This window comes from Cantharellus anzutake, assembly GCF_015039405.1.
Source record: "Cantharellus anzutake strain C23 chromosome Unknown EI90scaffold_16, whole genome shotgun sequence".
Taxonomy (NCBI): Eukaryota; Fungi; Basidiomycota; class Agaricomycetes; order Cantharellales; family Hydnaceae; genus Cantharellus; species Cantharellus anzutake.
The window spans coordinates 678,404-696,852 of NW_024066966.1; the positions used below are offsets into that span (position 1 = coordinate 678,404).

Consider the following 18,449-nt stretch of genomic DNA (forward strand, 5'->3'; position numbering starts at 1 on the left):
CTATCTGAAGCGCAAAACAACACCCCTTAAAAGGTCTTATGCTTGGCTAACTAGCCTGCAACAAGTACCAATACCAAAAAAGTGAGTTTTAGTTGTCGAACACTGCACAGGATGCATGTCTTATTGTTGTATCTAAATATTACGGAATACAAAAAAAGCCACATATCAAGTCCAGCAGGACTCAGCCTCAAGCATAAGACGGCTTTGAGAATTGAGGAAAAAGAACAAATCAATACAGGTATCAAGAATAACAGAAAAGGGAAGGGCAGTCTGACAATAGCCCAAAGTAGACCTTTGGTCACCACTGCTCCGGATGGGAATATCTGCGTGCTCAGGCTTTAGTGTCATAATAACAACGACTGGCCAACAACGAGGAATGATCAAAGCTGGAGTGCCTTGAGAAGTCTCGGCAAATCAGGCGTTCCAAATCCAGTTACAGGGTCCCAACCTTTCGTGGCATTGAACCCTGTCGTTCCACAACCTGGGTTGCTACCCGTAGTAATGTCATTCAGGACGCCTGGTTCGAGAGAGTAAATCCATGGGTTGCTGCCCATGTAGAGCATAGCGCTTCAGTGAGTGGGTGCCTGAGGAAAGGAGAAGCAAACAAACATACAGAAATCCGAGAGGTCCACGACCTTTGGAGAGTAGAGCATCGTTTAAGAGCGCAATCTAAGACGCAAGTAATATAGGCCTGCGAGGAGAATATGAAAAGAGAAAAGGAACCCACTATCGCAGCAAAAGTGGGTGATGAAACGCTTGTACCGGAGGCATGTTTGACTTCCCCTTGATACACGATGGAACACCGATAGCCCCTGCACAAAGGGTGGGGTGAGAACCCATCAGATCAAGCAATCCCTCGAGAACGAAGGGAGCCATACGCAAAAAGAAACTCACTGAGATGCACAGTCAGGATAGGCTCTCCCACTTTTGTTGAACAGTCCTTCATACACACTTCCGAGTGTTTCAAGGTAGCTTGATACCGCACGATGTTGGTACTGTGGGGAGGGGAAGTAGTTACTAAATCCCCCTCCTGAGGAGGTCCATGCTGTTTCGGGAATTTGGTACGTCGCCCCAACAGTCGTGACACTTTAAGCCCAACTTGATGCTCAGCACAGATATAGGTAAAATACATAGAAAACTCACTGTGGGCATCCAGCAGGGAAGACAGGCACGAACCTATTGGGGGTGGAACAAGCTCCACTTCCCCCCGCGTGGCCTACGCCGTCTACGCCGCCATCGCCCGAGGAATGCAGAGCGCTAACACCCCGCGACCCCAGTGCAGCGTAAAGCTTGCACACACGCCGGGCGTAATCGATTGGAACTGTATCCTCATCCTCACCTTCATATAGTTTCGAAAATTCCGCGGTCCCCGCATGAGTGTCAGAGTGAAATTTTTGGATCCAGAGACTCACCGTAACTGGAAGTCAACACTAGGGGAAGATCCTCCGTTTTCTTCCCAAGGAGGTAAGGGAGAAAAATGTGGTAGCTGTCATGATTGATTGGGATAATTTAGTTGTATATTGATTCGTATGAATATAGGTTTGGCATCTGCTCACGGTTCATTCCCGTTGTCCTGATAGCTGACGCTCTTGTTCGTATTTTCGCCGCGACCATATGTACTGTAGAATACTAATTAAGAAATGGCGTTACAATAGTTAAAACAGTATTGATTAGAGCTATACGTACTTTGCTTGAGAGGGTACTGTCATCAAAACAAATTTCATGGGGCAATTGAATAACCTGGAATCTCCATAGCGTAGACGTGAGGTAGCTCACCGAGATCCCTCCCGTGAATTGGACATCCAAATTCTGTAAAATTTTCGTTTTACGTCAAGAGGAATGCCAAAAGGCCAAGAGGTTAGTGATCAAATTTTATACATATAAGGGTGTGAAAAGGAAGCGGAGAAAGTGGGAATGGAAGAAGCGAGATTCAAAGGAACTTACAGCTTCGACGCCAGCCTCAGAAATGTTCTGAGAGTTGATCGCTCCTATGTAACAAAGACAACAATGGAAAAAATAAGCATCAATGTTTGCATCGATGATAACGAAATGCCACAACGATGAACTTTACCGTTGATAAGCTCCACATGAGGGGTACTATTCACCGCTGGAGGATAGAAAAGGGAATAAAACTGTTTAAGGTCAGCAAGGTTTGCATATTGCTCGAGGTACCTAAATGAGAAATACCATGTTTTAGTTATATGGTTCTCTAACGGGGATTCCGAGAGCGAGACAATCAAGCTGTGATGATACCTACCCGGCGATACCGATTGAACTTCGCGTTCCTTTAGCCTTGTACGCATCAGTGTGATAGAGCTGTTTGAGCTGTGGGAGCGACATGTTTAACTGTGGTAACGGTGCTGAGGCGGAAGCGCTTCGCTGGTTGAGGGAGCCATCATCAACTATCAAAGACGACAAGAGAGGTCGACCAGAAGGGAAATAGTCCGTAGGCTGAACGACGTCAATATGGTCGTGAAGGTGGGCAGGAAGACTATATGACGTTGTACGAATCGCAGTGAGCCCAGTCTCGTGGTTCACATATATTGAATAGGTTGTGTTAAGAAATTTCTCTGCAATTCCAATGGTGGTCTTGAGTGAGATCCAATCATTTGCGGGTGTCCGTTGGAGCGCATCGCCTGTGATGTCTATGCCATGCGAGACAAGGAAAGATTCGAGCAAGATGACACTGTCTGTGTGAGGAGCGGAGAACTCTTCGACCTCTTCTTTGGTCAAGTGCTGCATCCATCGAGGGCTGGATGGGTCGCTTATCTCAAGCAACGCAGATTCAATCTGGTGAAAGTGAGGCTGGGTGAGCCCAAAATGGAGAGTGATGGGAGTGCGAGGGGAAGGAGTTCCATGGTAGAACCATCCCCGTGGCAGACGTCGGATCGAGCTCTTCTCGACAAAGTGGTGTTCCGGAAGTGCGGTGCACATCCAACTCAATAAGGGGAGGGCCGAAACGAACCATGCCAACGAGGGAATCATTCCGAGACACCTCCAACTCAAGTACTCAAGGATTGAGGACGAGGGGACACAGGTGTTTTGCAAAGAGGCCAAATGCGATCCTTAAATCCACTTTGTGGGCGCGGACGAATGCCTCTGAGGAACATCTTTGAAGCGAAGCAAAGTGATTTCTTCGCAGTGCTTTGATGTTGCCGTCATGATCTTATGTACTTGTCAACCCGTATGAAAGTGATGCAATTGAGCCAGTTCACTGGTTGCTGTTGATACGGTGAGAATTACCCACTGGCAATCGCTCCTTGAGTCTCTAGCCGTGTCCGATTGGTCGCTACGCCTTATCCCCATGCCCAAGGAGTCGCTGAGGAAAGTGGATCCATGATAAAATCGTGTAATACAACGGCGTTTATGAGAAATCCTGCGCAGGATTGTGTTGAGCCCAAAACGTAGCGATTCTGTATCCTCAGTCCTAGCTTTGCCCCACCATGTTCCTCATCATGCACTGGCATGACAGTTCTTGCCATCCTTACTGTTGACATCGAAATCCTGCAGAGGCCAGAGTCTATGCTCGAGAGAAGTCCAAGTTATTTTTACCAACACGTGAATTTTGTAAATTGTTCGCGATCATGGCAATATCAATTGCCAGGTTGCCAGTGATTGCAAAGAAAGCGCAACAAAGTGGATCCTCAAACAAAGCACCCAGGAAAGTTATACATATATCGCATGCGAGAAGATCGACGATCCCGGTAAGTAATTCAAATGCGTCGAAACTTTCAATCCGGTGTAGTGGATTCACCGCCATCAAATATGGACTCACCATAAATAAGTAACCAGTTGAGTATCATGTTTTTGGGGAATCCCGGCGAAGATGGTCTGTCACACGTTCCCTGTGGCATAAGAAAATTACTTGTGGCCTTGCGGCAAACGCATCTTTCAGCGCGGTTATAAAGCTGTAGAAAGCGTGTTGCGCAAGGTGGAGTCGTCCGTGTCGCCCTTCAACATGTCAAAGCGATCAACTAAAATCGCACGCGATGTGGTTGGCCGAACACAACTTGTAGGCACTCCAGCACCCATTGAGAAATGAGTGAATGAGTCACGCGTAAAGATTTACTCCATGTTGCGTCACGACACCGAAAGGACAAGCACGTCCATGATGAGAGGTTGGAAACTTTGGCCCCGCAGTTGGCCGAGCTTGCGCATTGCCACTTCCAATGCATCAGAAGGATGTCGGTGCTTTGTTGGTCACTGCCTTCAGCAGCATCCATTACCCAAATTAGCTACCATATAATGACAACTGGAGGGTAGCAGCCTACCTGCAACGATACACCACCATATCGCGCTCAGGCGCTATCGCAAATAATGCCGACACATTTACTTCGATATACCGCTCCCCGACGAAAAACGTTATCGAGACCCACTCTGCAGTGCCCCTCCCCTCGTTATGATATCGGGGCGAACCCTCGCTTTAACACCTGCTGCATTGGAGGTCTGGACACCACGGGATCGTAAACATTGACTTTTCTATCCGCTTCCCTTGCATCTTTTTGGACCTAAATCGAGGATAGGTCCGTATCTGTTGTGCTGGAAGGGTTCGAGTCGAAGAGAAGCGCTGAGTTAGATGAGTTGGTGAAGGGTAGGGAGCCAGCGTGATAAACTCAATCCCACCGTGAGACTCAAAGGCCATAGGCTGAGCCATGGAAGTGGTCTACAAGCGATTGAGAGTTGATCCGACGGTTTAGTAGCGACAGGCAGAACCGAAAAGATCTGGCCTCTCAATGTAAGGGATGGATCAAACTGAGGGACACGTGTGAGCATGGGCGAGTGCAGAGGCTTGGGGACGACGGTGTCGCACGAACAATGCAACAGCAGGGAGTGGAGAAAGGGTTGTAAGCGTAACATGTCAAAAACAGCGTTCATACGTTACCTCCCAAGCGACATCGTGACTCATGTAATGCTGACTGTCCGCAACCTCGCGTGGGCAGAACTTCGCGGTGAAGGAAACGAACCAATCTGGACCTGTCACTCCCAATTTAGTTTGATGTCCCACGAATGTCGCCCAGACTGTTCTCAATCAGTTACGCATTATGATTCCTTCCAATGCGCCCGTGAATGGGGGCCAGACTCGCCCCCAAGCGAACTCTATCCATCGCATCGCGTACAGGGGAACAGAGCGGTATGATCTAATAGAAAACCGAGACCCACAATTTGAATGCATCATGTTGAGTGTCTGGGTGGTGCATGTAAATCGACCGATATCTAATGAGAGCTCAGTAATTAAATTTTTACACTGTCCTTCCCCTCCCTTCCCACTCTTCGCTTTGTGCGTTCGAGCCGCCTTTTGTTGTTCTGCGGGAGGTCGAGCACTGCTTCTGTGTGACTGAGGAAAAGAAAGAAATGCTCAACGAAAAATCAAGGGCATTAGCTATAATTGATTCAGTAGGCTACATCGCACCACTCACCTGTTGAAATACAGGGATATCTCTGAGCAGTTTCTGTTTCACACGGAAGTAAAAGATCTGAAGCGGAGTTAAATAGCATGTTGTCAAAACAATGCGCTCGTCCAGTATACGGTTCGAGACTCTATAATGGCATCTTCCAAACATCAGAATGGCGAGGACGGAAACTACATTCAAAAGCAAAACATACTGTCTAAAGGAAAAGTGGAGGATTCCCACCGAGGAATACATTCGAAGTCGGCTGGACTGGCTTTTTAGTCTCGGCATCTGTGTCTCAGTCACATTTGTCATGCAAATCCTGTCCTTTGTTTGCTTCACGGTAGCTTTCGTGCGCTCTGAAATGATAAACAAAAACAAACATAACACGCCTGATTTCGTTGCCAATACCCTTCGCGTCTTTCCTGATGATACAAGGTCTGACCCACCCACGTATGCTCTGTTCACCAAGGACATCTCTGAGGTAGTATCGATGGGGCGGCTTTGTTGAGGGCTTTGAGTTGCCTAAGGGCGGAATTCGTCGCGTCTCTAGCTCTCACAAAAATTGCGGGAATGTCGCGAGGAGGAATAAGGAACCTTCGGAGTTTGAAATGAGATGAGATATGGGAGTTTTGTATGGGCAGTTTGATAAGGACCACGGGTGCAAATAGTGACGCTATGGAGGCCATGAACACAAGGAAAAGCCGATCCCACCGTGAGACTCAAAGGCCACAGGCTGAGCCGTGAGAGTGGTCTACAAGCGATTGAGAGTTGGCGGTCGATATCCGACAGTTCAGTAGCGACAGGCAGAATCGAAAAGTTGATCTAGCCTCTCAATATGAGGATCTAACTGAGAGATTCAGTGCAAATACTGAACAGGAGCGAGTGCAGAGGCTTGGGGACAACAGTGTCGCACGAAGAATGGAGCAGAGAAAGGATTGAGCGTTCATACGCATACCACCTAAACAACATCGTGACCCCGCCACTCACGTGGTCCCCGGCTTACCTAATTAGAATCCAACTTGTCACTCCCGATTTAGTTTGGTGTCCCACGAATGTCGCTCAGGCTGTTTCTCGATCAGTTACGCATTAAACACATCCAATGCAGTACTTTCGACATGTCAATGCGCCCGTTAATGGGTGACCGGGCGCGCACCTAAGTGAACTCTAGCCATCGCATCGCGCACAGGGGAACCAAATGGTACGATCTGATCAAAAACCGAGACCCATAAATTTGAATGGATCATGAGTGTAATCATGGTTGGGTGGTGCATGTAAATCGACCGATCTCTAATATGGGAGCCCAGTAATGAACTTTGTACATTCCTTCCCACTCTCCTCTTTGTGAATTCGGGCGGCCTTTAGGCCCGACGAAAAAATCAAGGTAATCGATTCAGCAGGCTACACTCGCCTGTTGGAATACAGGCATATTTTTGCTGGACTGAGCCATTTCTGTTTCATGCGGAAGTAAAAGATCTGAAGCGGAGTTAAATGGCATGTTGTCAAAACAATGAGCTCGTCCAGTATCCGGTTCGAGACTCTATGATGCCGTCTTCTATGCATTTGTCATCATCGAAATGGTGAGGACGAAAACTAAATTCAAAAGCAAAACATACTGTCTAAAGGAGCAGTGTGGGATTTCACCGAGGAATACATTCGAAGTCGGCTGGACTGGATTTTTGGTCTCGGCATCTGTGTCTCAGTCACATTTGTCATGAAAATCCTGTCCTTTGTTTGCTTCACGGCAGCTTTCGTGCGCTCCGAAACGATAAACAAAAACAAACAGAACACGCCTGGTTTCGTGCATAAATTGAGGAGTCCTTGAGAGGGACCTTCTCTTTCCCCCCAGGGAATCACGCCCTCCCATGGAATATACCCCTCTGCGTGGATACCCTCCACATAGAATATACCCCTCCCATGGAATATACCCCTTCGCGTGGATGCCCTCCGCACGAAATATACCCTTCCTATGGAATATACCCCTCTGCGTGGATACCCTCCGCGTAGAATATACCCCTCCTATGGAATATACCCGGCCTAACTGTCCCCACTTGGCCACTCCCTGATCTCTCTCCCGAAATAGACGGCCCCACTGTGTTCAGCGGCCACTCTCTTCCGTTATAAGTTTCTTTTTTACTCTGACCTTGTCACTCGTTTATCTCTCCCGCTATAAGCATCCTGACATTCTCGCCTTCCCACTCCCTAATATCTCTCTCGAAATAGACGGCCCCACTGTGTTCAGCGGCCACTCTCTTCCGCTAAAAGTTTCTGTTCTACACTGACCTTGTCACTCATTTATCTCTCCCGCTAGCATCCTGACTACTCTCACGTTCCCATTCCCTTATTTCTCTCCCGAAATGGACGGCCCCACTGCATTCAGCGGCCACTCTCTCCCGCTCCCTGTCTGGCTCCTACTCTCTCTCCTCTACTTGAAAATATGCCGACCGATGGAAACGCGATTTCGGCTGTATACCCTATGCATTCCTCTATGTCTTCCAAACTCTATGCCACTCTATGCCACCCTATGCCACCCTATGCCACCCTATGCCCCCTATGCCACTCTATGCCACTCTCTTTACTCCTTCCAAATATGCCGAACGACCAAATGGGTTTTCGGCTGTATCCTATGTGTTTCTCTCCCTAAATATGCCGGACGACCAAATGAGTTTTCGGCTGTATCCTATGTGTTCCTCTCCCTAATGCCGGCCAATTGAAATGCGCTGCCGGCTGTATGTTTCCCTTTCCTTAAATATGCCGACCAAAATGCGTCGTCGGCTGTATCTTCTCTTTCTCCTCCTGCTTTCCCCCTCCCCCAGAGATCATCCCGTGCCTAAATATGCACCACATCAGAGTGCTGTATGCCGTATGCCTCTGTGCCAGGCCATGCCCCGCAAAATATCGTCACATCAGAACGCTGTATAACGCGATGTGCATGTTCCTGGATCCCCAATGCCGAACGTCATGCCCTGCGGCGAAATATGCACCACATCAGAGTGCTGTATGTCGTCAGGAGTATGGCCTAGGCTGGAGGGGATTGGATCGGGGAATGCAGTTCCCTTTTAAATTTCCTTCCTCTTTCTTCCTCTTTTGCTTTTTTAAAATCTGGGCCGTCCTTGGTCCTGCCAGGGACTTGTGCTTAGTTTCATACGAGCTCTTCCGAAACCCAAAGCGGGTCGGGGGAGCGGCTAGGTACATAGCTCTGGCTCTTCCGGGACGGTCGCAAGGTGCGTGGTTTCCTTTTCTCCGTTTCCTTTCCTCCTTCCGTGGGACTACTGACAGTTTTGCCTTTCACAGCAACCCACGCCCGCTGCTGGTATTTATTTTGTCATTTTGTTCTCTAGGGATCTTCCATCTCCTTGTGCGCCTCTGCCGCATGTAATCAATAACCTCGACGGTAAGTATTTTCGCCTCTTATTCCTTTAGGCGTACTACTAACCACAGCTTCTTCCGTTTTTATTTTTTTGGGTTTACAGACCACTACTCTCAGTGGTAAGTATGCGCGCACCCTACCCGTCTAGGCTTATTACTAACCACATCTTCTTCCATTTTTAGGTCTACGGGCCACTTACTCATGACGGTAAGTATTTCCACCCCCGGCGTTTATGTTTGTCACTAACCACATCTTGACGGTAAGTATGCGCACTCCTACCCATTTAGGCTTATTACTAACCACATTCCCTTCCGTTTTTTAGGCCTGCGGGCCACTTACTCTTGGCGGTAAGTATGTGCATTCCCTACCCATTTAGGCCTATTACTAACCACATCCCCTTCCATTTTTAAGGCCTACGGACCACTCCTCTATGACGGTAAGTATGCGCATTCCCTACTCTAGAACTACATATTCTTGGTCTATGGACTACCTGTTCTCGACGGTAAGTATTTCCACACCCTACTCGTTTAGGCTCATTACTAACCACATCTCCTTCCATTCGTTACGCACCACTACCTCCCCTCAACGATAGGCGCTTTTATTATATATCCGATGTCGCTGACCCCAACCGAGTATGCGCACTCCTTACCCTTCCTCTTCCATTTTTAAGGTCCACAGACAACTTCTCTCGACGGTAAGTATGCCCATTCCTTTAGGCTTATTACTAACCACATTTGTTAGGTCTACGGACCACTACCTCCCCTCAACGATAAGCGCTCCTCTTGTCCGATGTCGCTGACCCCAGTTCATTAGGATTTCACCCCACTCCCACCATTCACCACCATTCACGACAAAAAGCACCGTTCTCATATCCCCCATGTCAAACTAACCAACCTTCTTGTAACACAGGCCGAGGCTCTCATGGTCTGGCGTCCAATGCAGGTCATCCTCTGTTGCAGCCCATTCTCATGATCCGATGCTCTAATATAAACGCCGGATACGACATGGGCTTCGTTCAAGTGTCTGTGCGATTTCAGGACCCATGGATCCCATCGAGGCACTCTTCGTACATAATCATTGCGATCCCCCTCAAGTGGCGCGATGGTGCGAGGAATGCGGATTCTGTTGGGTGGATCTGGGAGCTGATTCTTGGGACAGTTCCTGGCCTGGAGTACGGACACCTTGGAGCGGTTAGGATGGCATGACATTAGCGCCACAGCATGGGGTTTCCCTGATTTTGAAACAAATGTATATATAACACTTCAATACAGTGGTTGGGGCTTGTACGTGCCTCGGTCATCGCCGTGCTGTGCCCCGGCCTTGCTCATTCCTTTGCTGTCACCTTTAGAAACGAAGGGAGATCAGTTGCAACGTGTGATTCCGGAAGGGAGTTCGGGGTTGTACCTTGACATTCATCTCAATAACGCGATATGAAATGAGTCAGTCGATTGCGATATGATTGCGTCGCATGGTTAATCCGTACCTCCTGTTTGGATACATCTGCATAGCCGAGTGTCGTCACCGATGCCAAGTGCGTTCCCCAGCGCGTTGCTTCGCCGTAAACGGGGATCAACTTTCCAGTGAACAGAGAGCATACGCGAGTGGGGGACTGCTTTCTTTAGCCGGGTTACAGCCTCTATTGGAATAGATGGCTTCCTGGGGTTGTGACCTGCGCCTGTACATTACATGTATGTTGAGAAGTCCCAATGCTTGGCCAACGATCCTACGCGTTAGACGCGATATAAGGCACCAGATGAACTATAACGAAGCCTTGATTCAACCTCTGGCTCATTCAACTGCTCCGTGGTTGAGATTAAGCTTGGTGGCGTCGTCAAGGGGCCAATAAAGTCGTGTCGTAGTTTCCATTCAGGTCACTTTTCAATAGTCCTTAATGGTGGGATCCACCGTCCTGTAAGACGCAAGATGATTTACCTCCTCTAGTTATGCAGAGACTTCTCGCTCGATGTTTGGTTCAGTGATTCACAGGTAGGGATCACCCATACGCATCGGAGTAATTTGTTGTGTAGAAGTGACATGACGCATAGAGTCGAGTTGAAATCATCGATGGAGTGGAGAGAGATAGCCACGGTTCGGAATCGTCGAGGGATGGCCTTGGGAATCTAGTACAAGCGTGTTCGAGACCCGAAATGAGATCCGGCTGACTCATGCCAATCGTGGTGGCTTTCGTTGCGATCCTGAGTCGACGACGGGTTGGCGGCACGGGTTCGGGGAGCCTGCAAGGAAGTCGATAGCGGCCCAGGCCATGCTCGGGGCCAGGGCGCTTCGGTTTGGAGTGTGGAGAGGTATGTCGGGCTTTTGCGGCGCAACTCAACTACAAGCGTGCATGATTCAACATCACTAAACAACAAACGCCCACTTCCCGTTCGCGTCGAGCGCTCGCGGGTCGCTGATTGCGTTACATTGCATTCCAATGACTCTGGTTACGAATTTAGCGCCCACCCTCTGCGGTTGTAATGATGGCTTCTCTTCCTGATGAGCAAGCATTAAACCGCATGCCCATACATCGGTTCCTCAGAAAGCTGGCAAATATTCATTCGGACCCCCTTGGTTTTGACTTTGCTCGTGTCATGCACTTTAGTTCGGCTCTCACACTCTTATCCTACCAGTGTTTTTGTCTAGTACTGTCGGGTGATACTCCGCGTTGAATTAAAATATATAAAAGTGAAAGAAGTGGAACAGGCAGTGTCATACGGAAAGGCATGTACAACGCTGCATCCGATTCTAGCTGGGTAAACTTATAAAGGGCCTCCCCAGGATCAATATGGGGGCTTCTTAGTAAAAACCACCTTTTGGGTAGGCTCAGCGATGTCGGGCCCAAGGTTCCCACGCGGCTCACCAGTACCGTATTTCCTGTCTTTCCCATGTCCGCTGTGCAGTCCCGCCCCGAATCCCTCGGCATCCAGATACATGAGAACCCCTGTCACGGTATTCAGTAGTGATGCATTCAATGGTAGTAGCATTAGACAGTTGCTGCTTGCTTGACTGATTTGCAACTACTGGAGGGGTAGGGCGAGGGCCCATGAGTGTCACTCTCGATGGCGTGTTCCAGGTTGGCGGATACCTGATGCACCATCCGGGATGCCATCTTTTGCCTCTCGCTTCATTACTTATGCGTACGGTAGGGCAAGTCATCCTATTGTCCTGCTTTCGAACTATTATCTGGTCTGATTTCAGTCCATCTGGCGTCAGTGTACCCCATTTCCCTTCAACGTTCCCCCGGTTAGATCTGTCCAACCAGATACTACCGCTTCCAACCATAGTCGTGGTGGTTGGGACCAATGCCGACGTCCCCAATCTGCTCTTCGTTAATGGCAAGAGGGAGTGGTTTAAGCATCAAGCTTTCGTACGGGCAACTGATTTGGATTTTCTTCTTCCACTTTTGTACATGGTGTGGACCATGCAGCATCGGTATCGTTTGACCCCTGAATTCGTCAATCGACGGACTCAATGCCAATTCTGTCACCTACGCCGGACCATACTCAAGCGACCCTCTGATGAGAAACGCCATCGATCCAATGCACAACGGTCCCACTGCAGTCCACGTCTAAGTGGCTCAGTGGATCGTCAGATACGGGGGCACCGAAAAGGACGATCTTGATCCAGGGGCGAAGAGGGACAGCGTGCATACCGCAGCTGACTGAAAGGTCTCCGCAAGCCTACTGTCTGTAAGCTTATTGATATACCATGACAAGGCTGAGTCGCTTGTCTGTTCTTAGTCGAGGATAGTCTGTAAGTATTAGTGTTCCACATGGCTTATTCCAGAGTATGCGCGCGCCCTCAATATACGGATCCCGCCGAGCTCAGTCTCAGATCTCAAGTGCGGAACGCATTCCGGAAACATAACATGGCAAGATAATCCTCCAATGGTATTCGTGATCAGTACTACAAAGAAACCCCCTTCATAGCGTGTAATGAGCTCCAACGAGAATGTCGCAGGCAACTAGTAGCGAGTGCGCCGGCCACCACCGGGCCCTTGATGATCTGGCGGAAGTCGACCTGGAAAAAGGTGAGGTCGAGCGCCCAGACAGTTTCTGGGGGAAGTCTCACCTCCGGCGCGAGACGGCAAAGGTGAGTGCACACGTCCGCCACTCGTTGCAGAGTTCGAAGGAGGGGGAATATTTCCATGACGCAATAGCTCCATCAGATCATCGGTACGGAAAACGGGGCCTGAAAGAAGGTCAATTCATGAGAAAGTAGCCAGAAAGAAATGCTAATACCATCAAAGACAGCTGCAGATGGCAGTATGCCAAGGAACCATGACACCTGACTGGGTATCGTGCTGCGTTCGCCACGATCCTCGTCTCGTTTTACGTGGGGCCTTGGACTACTTCGTCGAGGAAGGCCACGATCTTCCCATCTGTCGTCACGATCACGATCTCGGTCCCGATCCCGGTCTCTTCGAATGGGCGATGACGCCTTGAAGCGCTTGGCTGGAGGAGGAGAAGGATCCCGTCGCCTTCGTTCCGGGGAGGGAGGACGGGGCGGAGCGCTAGTGGTGGTAGTTGCAGTTGCTTTATCCACTATGGTCCCAACAGTGGGGGTTGTAGACTGGACTGTAGGACTAGAAGATGTTTGCTTTTGACGGTATGCAAACCCAAGATCCCGAGAAGCGATGGCATCGATCCCTAAGTATGTAAATCTCTGAGCAAAACGCTTGATTGGTGGTTCTGTGTCATTTAGGATCAGTAGTAGGCTAAACGAGCAGAAGCGCCGACAAACCGTTCGGATAGATCTCGGCTAGCCGTTTCTCTAATTTTTGGGATGCCGAGAAGTCACCAAAGTTATATTCATACCGAGCCCAGCGTTCCCACAGAGGACGGGCAACTTCGGGTGAAGACGTGGGTATTACCCGCTCAAATAAAGCTCGGGCATCTGTATTGTTCGCGCTCAGTATATCTTTCAGCTAACACCAACCAGATAGCTTACTATTTTCATCATTGATCGATATCAAGAATCCGAGATACCGCAGAACGAACTCGGCATCTTCTCCGAATATCTTGAGCCCAATTTCAAAAATCTTGGTAGCGACATCGGCGGCCTTGGTACAGTGATACTCCATAAGCGCTACAAAGAAGCACCTCGTCATCACATACACCTCAAAGTATCCCTACCATGAGTGACTCACCCGCAGCTTCGTACACACCCCAATGACAAAATTTGTCTTTCCGTGCTCGCGCAAAAACGGTCCGAGCCGGCTTTAGCCCTTCTGCCCTCCTGGCGAATCTCATAAGCATTATCCAAACCGTCCCCAACTCTCCCTTCATGGACTCGAGCTCCTTGTTACGACGGTCGAGAACTTGCTTTGCGCGTTCATCTCGTTCTGCTGAGAGTTCGCCATTGATCGCACCAGTGGATGGAATAGAGTTCCTAGCTGCCTCAACCTCTGCATTGATTGAAGTTTCAAGGGACTCAAGCTGAGCATGCAACGCTGCTAAAAGAGTATCATATGTCTTGTGAACCTCAGGGAATTTGCCCAACGATTCCTGCAGCTCGGCATAGGCAAAGTGAAGGAGAAACCTGTCATTTGAGACTTCGTCACCAAACCCAATATTTCAGCTCAATCTAATGAATCTGTCTTACGATGTACGGTTAGCTTCCATTCCTTGTTTCAGCACTGACGCAGCTTCTTCAGTTTTCCCGATCGAGTTCGTATAAGTGGATGCCATAAACCTGTGCACGCCAATTAGACACCATCTCATCGAATAAAAACCAGTGGATCGATCTCAATGGAAAATGCGAACCATATTTCGGGGAAAAAGCGCATTCGGATAACAGCCTTCTTATAAGCCGCTGATACTCTGGCTTGGAGCACGGCGGGATCATCAATATCAAGCGGATTGGTCTCTTCCCATTTGAGGTACGTTTTCCACGCATGACAAAGTGATCGGTCAGACTCTCCAATCCATGTAGGACGTGCGGGCAAGTTCAGAGCAGGCAGTGATGTCACAGCAGCTGAAGGAAGCTTGATTGTTGGTATCGACAATGGCTCCATCATTCGACGCAAATCTCGTAAAGTAGTTCTCGCAGTCATGTAAGGTGGAGACAAATCCCCCAGAAACTTTTTAGCCTGATACGAAACGACCTATCAGATGTGAGCTCGCCACAACACCCTACTTACATACCGTGATCTTGTTCAAATTAGTTTCGAAGGCATCAAGTTCGCGCCATATAGATTCAACATTCTCTATCGGAACAACTACGGCCCGATGGTAGGCACTCCTAAGGGCGTCCATCTTTTGTTGGGCATCCCATGTGGTACTTGTCTGGCTGAATGTCAAGAACGATTAACGCAGGATAGCTGAAATAGATACATACCCCTCCACTTTTGAGGAAATCTATATAATCACGCCAAATCTCCCCCGAATCCTTATCATGTCCTACATGGTTGAGGGCGAACTCGTACGCTTTCTTAATGGTCAAGCGGGCTGCAGTTTCAGTGGGGTTTGGGTTTACACGGCTGACCTTACAGTCGTCAACATCAGGAGATCCCGCCATGATGTTCATACGTACCGCACGTAAATCAGATAAAACGTCCATAATTCAACAGAAGGCGAAGGACGAAGGAAGCGGGAGAACAGAGCTTCAGCTTTTGGGAAGTTAGTTGGGGTCAAGAAATGCGTTAGGTACGCAATTTGTGCCGATGGCTAATTGTTAGGAAAACGTCATCAGAACAGCAAATCCATGACAGATCCATTGAACGCACGGTATTGGGAAATGCATCTAGCAGACGGTCATAGACATTCGATATCATCTCCAGGTCTCCGGAATGATCTGCTAGAGTGGTCAGCGCTTGCCAAGCAGCACCATCAAATGGATCTTTTGTTAAGTGTTCAGACAACGTTTCGTATTCAGTATGGGAGGGCGCCGGAACAGTCGACGGCTGCCCCCCAGTTACATCCAGGACTGCCTGGGCAGCATGTTGCACTTGCTCAATCTGGGGAGTGGGGGCTATTTGTCCTGGGTCACCAGTGGCGGGTTGTGCCTCATGTTGAATCTGCTCAGGCTGAGTAGCAGGAACGATTGGTTCAGAATCATTCTGAGGCGGCAGGACCTCTACCACAGATCGAGACTCAGGTAGCGGGTCCTGGGCAACATTGAGGGCAGGTGTTGATTGCGCGGTGTTTGCGCCCAATTCTGAAGCCACAGCCATGTCATCCAACTGAGAGGCTAACTGCGCTTCTTGGTCTTGCTGCGGCACCGGATGCTCTTCATCAGCAGGCAATGGTGGCTCAATAGCCTCACTCGGCTCCCCCATAACGCTGTCCAATGTAAAATGCGGAGAGGGGCCTTCTTGCGGTTGGGGCGGGGCGTCAATAAGTGGGTGCTCCTCTCCAGATGCATTCACAGGCACTGGGTTAATGAGTTCTACACCCTCTGACATAGCAGAGTCACCCGTATCACCCATATTCTGACGCAAAAGTGACAACAAAGACTTGCTGCAGAACTTCTCACCGACAGCCGCTTGATGCCGAAAAGCACCGCCACTCAAATTTGTGGCTCACAAACTCATGTTATCAGCTTGTATAGATATACACACGTAGACAAGAGGCAAAAACACAGAGAACTTCAATGCAGTTGCACGAATATGACACTAAGAAACGAAACTAGACCCGATTCTAAGATGTCACTGATTGCATGCGTTAGATCAACGACACTGGACAGTAGTAGGCGACGTACTATAAGTCGTCGGATCAATAGTTTCAGGCAGTTCCGGAATAGCAACTTCAAAGCGGGATTGGATAGCATTAAGAACTTCTTGATCCACATCGGAGGAAATGAACGTGATGGAAAGACCCTTGGTACCAAAACGTCCGGCACGCCTTCATTCCGAAGGCATGGAATAGATCAGCGGCGAGCTCCGGTGGGTAGGTGGATAGACTTACCCAACGCGGTGAAGATAGCTGTCAGCATCTAGAGGCGCATCATAGTTGACGACAATGTTAACACGTTCGACATCGATACCACGACCAAAGATGTCTGTCGCTACAAGGATACGTTTTTCAAATGCCTTGAAAGAAGTATATCTCTTGATTCTAATGAAGACAACTCAGTAACAGTGAAAGCGCAGTTAAATGTTGCTTACCGCTCCTCTTGAGGAAGACCTGAGTGGATGCAGATGCTGGGGAAGTTGTACTCTCGCAACAACTTGTCCAACTCGTTGGCTCGTGTAACCGATTTGACGAAGATCACAACCTGCGACAGTGCCTTAGTGACTTGGAAACCCTCGGTTGATCGGAGCATACTTGATTGAATTCCAGTTGATCCAAAAGATCATTGAGTTTTCGGTTTTTTCCGTTCTCGTCCAACTTGATATAATGTTGCTGAAGACCATGCAAGGTCAGCTTGCTTTCATCATCAATAAAGATTTCGAGGGGCTATAGAGAAACTCGATCAAGACGCATATCGCAGTAGAGATGGACACCCACATTCGTCATGAACTTTTTACAGGTCATTCGAATGTCCTTGGCTAAAGTCGCGCTGAACATCATTACTTGTTTATGGTGGGGTGTAATGCGGAAGATCTCTTGGACGTCCCGACGCATGTCTGAAGTAGGGTAGGGAGGATCCATGTAAGAATCTTGTTTGGTTCGATAAAACGGATCGAGTGGATGAAGGAACACGACAATCAAGCTCCCAAACACAACAACACTCCTGCCGAATCATTCGTGGACTGCGGATGTGTGTGGAAGACGAACACCAACTCGTCCGTGATGCGGCAATACAAAGGTGGTGTCGAAACGAGTCTTAATCATCGGGGGGCAATTGATGGCAATGCCTTGTGCATTGCGTACATATTGGGTAAAGGAGGAACGGCCGAAGGGTTGAACTAACCAAGTTGCTCGAGCATTTTGTCGCATTCGTCTAGGACGAAGTGTTTTACGTTCGAAGCGTCCAGAATTTTCTCCCGTCCAAGGGCGTTTAGGCGACCGGGGGTGGCGACAATGATATGGGGACACTTGGTCTTGTCCTTCAGAAGTTCGGCGTCTTTGGCAACAGAGGTTCCTCCATACACCACAGAGGTTCGGACGTCTGGCATGTACTTTGAAAATCGACCATATTCGTTCTTGATCTGATACGCCAGCTCTCGAGTGTGGCAAAGTACAATCACCGAAACCTCTCCATCAACTGGCTCGAGCTGCTGCAAGGTAGCCAGAACGAACACAGCGGTTTTGCCATGTCCAGACTTCGCTTGACAGAGTACGTCCATGCCGAGGACAGCCTGGGGGATGCACTCTTGTTGCACTGCAAGCAAAGATTTGTCAACACGCATCATATAGGACACGCCATCTTACACACCTTCGGAGGGGTGTTCAAAGCCCAGATCGGTAATGGCGCGAAGCAACTCGGGTTTCAGGAGGAAGTCTCTGAGGGGAAAACGTGATTATGAGTAAAGAGCCGTGACAAGGACCACGAAGACATACCGAAAACCTGTTGAGTGAACACCAACGTAGCCTTTCTTCTCTTTGTCGGCAGCCGCGCTGACAGCAGCGGAAGTTGTAGTAGCCGCCCCGTTGGTGGCAGAAGGGACCGTGGAAATTTCGGCCTCATTTCCATCCTCGTAATCAATGAGTTCATCATTGTCGTTATCGTGGGCAGACATTTTTAAGCGATGGGTGCAAGGGCAAAGGAAAGTTAAGAATTTGCTTCCGGATATTCCACGTTCAGCT

General features: G+C 48.9%; 5 protein-coding genes across 5 annotated transcripts; 1 reads left to right on the plus strand and 4 right to left on the minus strand.

Moving 5' to 3' along the window:
- Positions 1 to 380: 380 nt before the first annotated feature.
- Positions 381 to 2,985, minus strand: EI90DRAFT_3015156 (tripeptidyl peptidase A; the record flags this gene model as incomplete). The annotated part of the gene is made up of 12 exons (XM_039056876.1): positions 381 to 546; positions 614 to 669; positions 728 to 812; positions 895 to 1,086; positions 1,144 to 1,339; positions 1,413 to 1,486; positions 1,557 to 1,629; positions 1,687 to 1,702; positions 1,777 to 1,809; positions 1,945 to 1,988; positions 2,072 to 2,172; positions 2,258 to 2,985. The coding sequence occupies 12 exons, from the start codon at positions 2,983 to 2,985 to the stop codon at positions 381 to 383; spliced, it is 1,764 nt and encodes a 587-aa protein (XP_038917860.1).
- Positions 2,986 to 5,184: 2,199 nt separating this feature from the next.
- On the minus strand, positions 5,185 to 6,051 carry EI90DRAFT_509079 (uncharacterized protein). The gene is made up of 3 exons (XM_039067716.1): positions 5,605 to 6,051; positions 5,418 to 5,550; positions 5,185 to 5,355 (listed from the first exon to the last, which is right to left on the minus strand). Exons 1-3 carry the CDS (start codon positions 5,865 to 5,867, stop codon positions 5,233 to 5,235), a joined length of 519 nt encoding a protein of 172 aa, XP_038917861.1. The 5' UTR covers positions 5,868 to 6,051; the 3' UTR covers positions 5,185 to 5,232.
- A 2,845-nt stretch (positions 6,052 to 8,896) lies between these two features.
- Positions 8,897 to 9,542, plus strand: EI90DRAFT_509281 (uncharacterized protein). Its single transcript, XM_039067717.1, has 2 exons — positions 8,897 to 8,971; positions 9,268 to 9,542. The coding sequence occupies exons 1-2, from the start codon at positions 8,962 to 8,964 to the stop codon at positions 9,456 to 9,458; spliced, it is 201 nt and encodes a 66-aa protein (XP_038917862.1). The 5' UTR covers positions 8,897 to 8,961; the 3' UTR covers positions 9,459 to 9,542.
- Positions 9,543 to 13,474: 3,932 nt separating this feature from the next.
- On the minus strand, positions 13,475 to 15,931 carry EI90DRAFT_2916100 (Suf-domain-containing protein; the record flags this gene model as incomplete). The annotated part of the gene is made up of 9 exons (XM_039054574.1): positions 13,475 to 13,653; positions 13,708 to 13,845; positions 13,907 to 14,298; positions 14,362 to 14,451; positions 14,523 to 14,848; positions 14,904 to 15,044; positions 15,097 to 15,238; positions 15,292 to 15,425; positions 15,485 to 15,931. 9 exons carry the CDS (start codon positions 15,929 to 15,931, stop codon positions 13,475 to 13,477), a joined length of 1,989 nt encoding a protein of 662 aa, XP_038917863.1.
- A 316-nt stretch (positions 15,932 to 16,247) lies between these two features.
- Positions 16,248 to 18,382, minus strand: EI90DRAFT_2993980 (P-loop containing nucleoside triphosphate hydrolase protein; the record flags this gene model as incomplete). Its single annotated transcript, XM_039056158.1, has 9 exons — positions 16,248 to 16,408; positions 16,459 to 16,601; positions 16,665 to 16,814; positions 16,865 to 16,974; positions 17,025 to 17,156; positions 17,208 to 17,326; positions 17,614 to 18,024; positions 18,079 to 18,146; positions 18,204 to 18,382. 9 exons carry the CDS (start codon positions 18,380 to 18,382, stop codon positions 16,398 to 16,400), a joined length of 1,323 nt encoding a protein of 440 aa, XP_038917864.1. The 3' UTR covers positions 16,248 to 16,397.
- Positions 18,383 to 18,449: the final 67 nt, after the last annotated feature.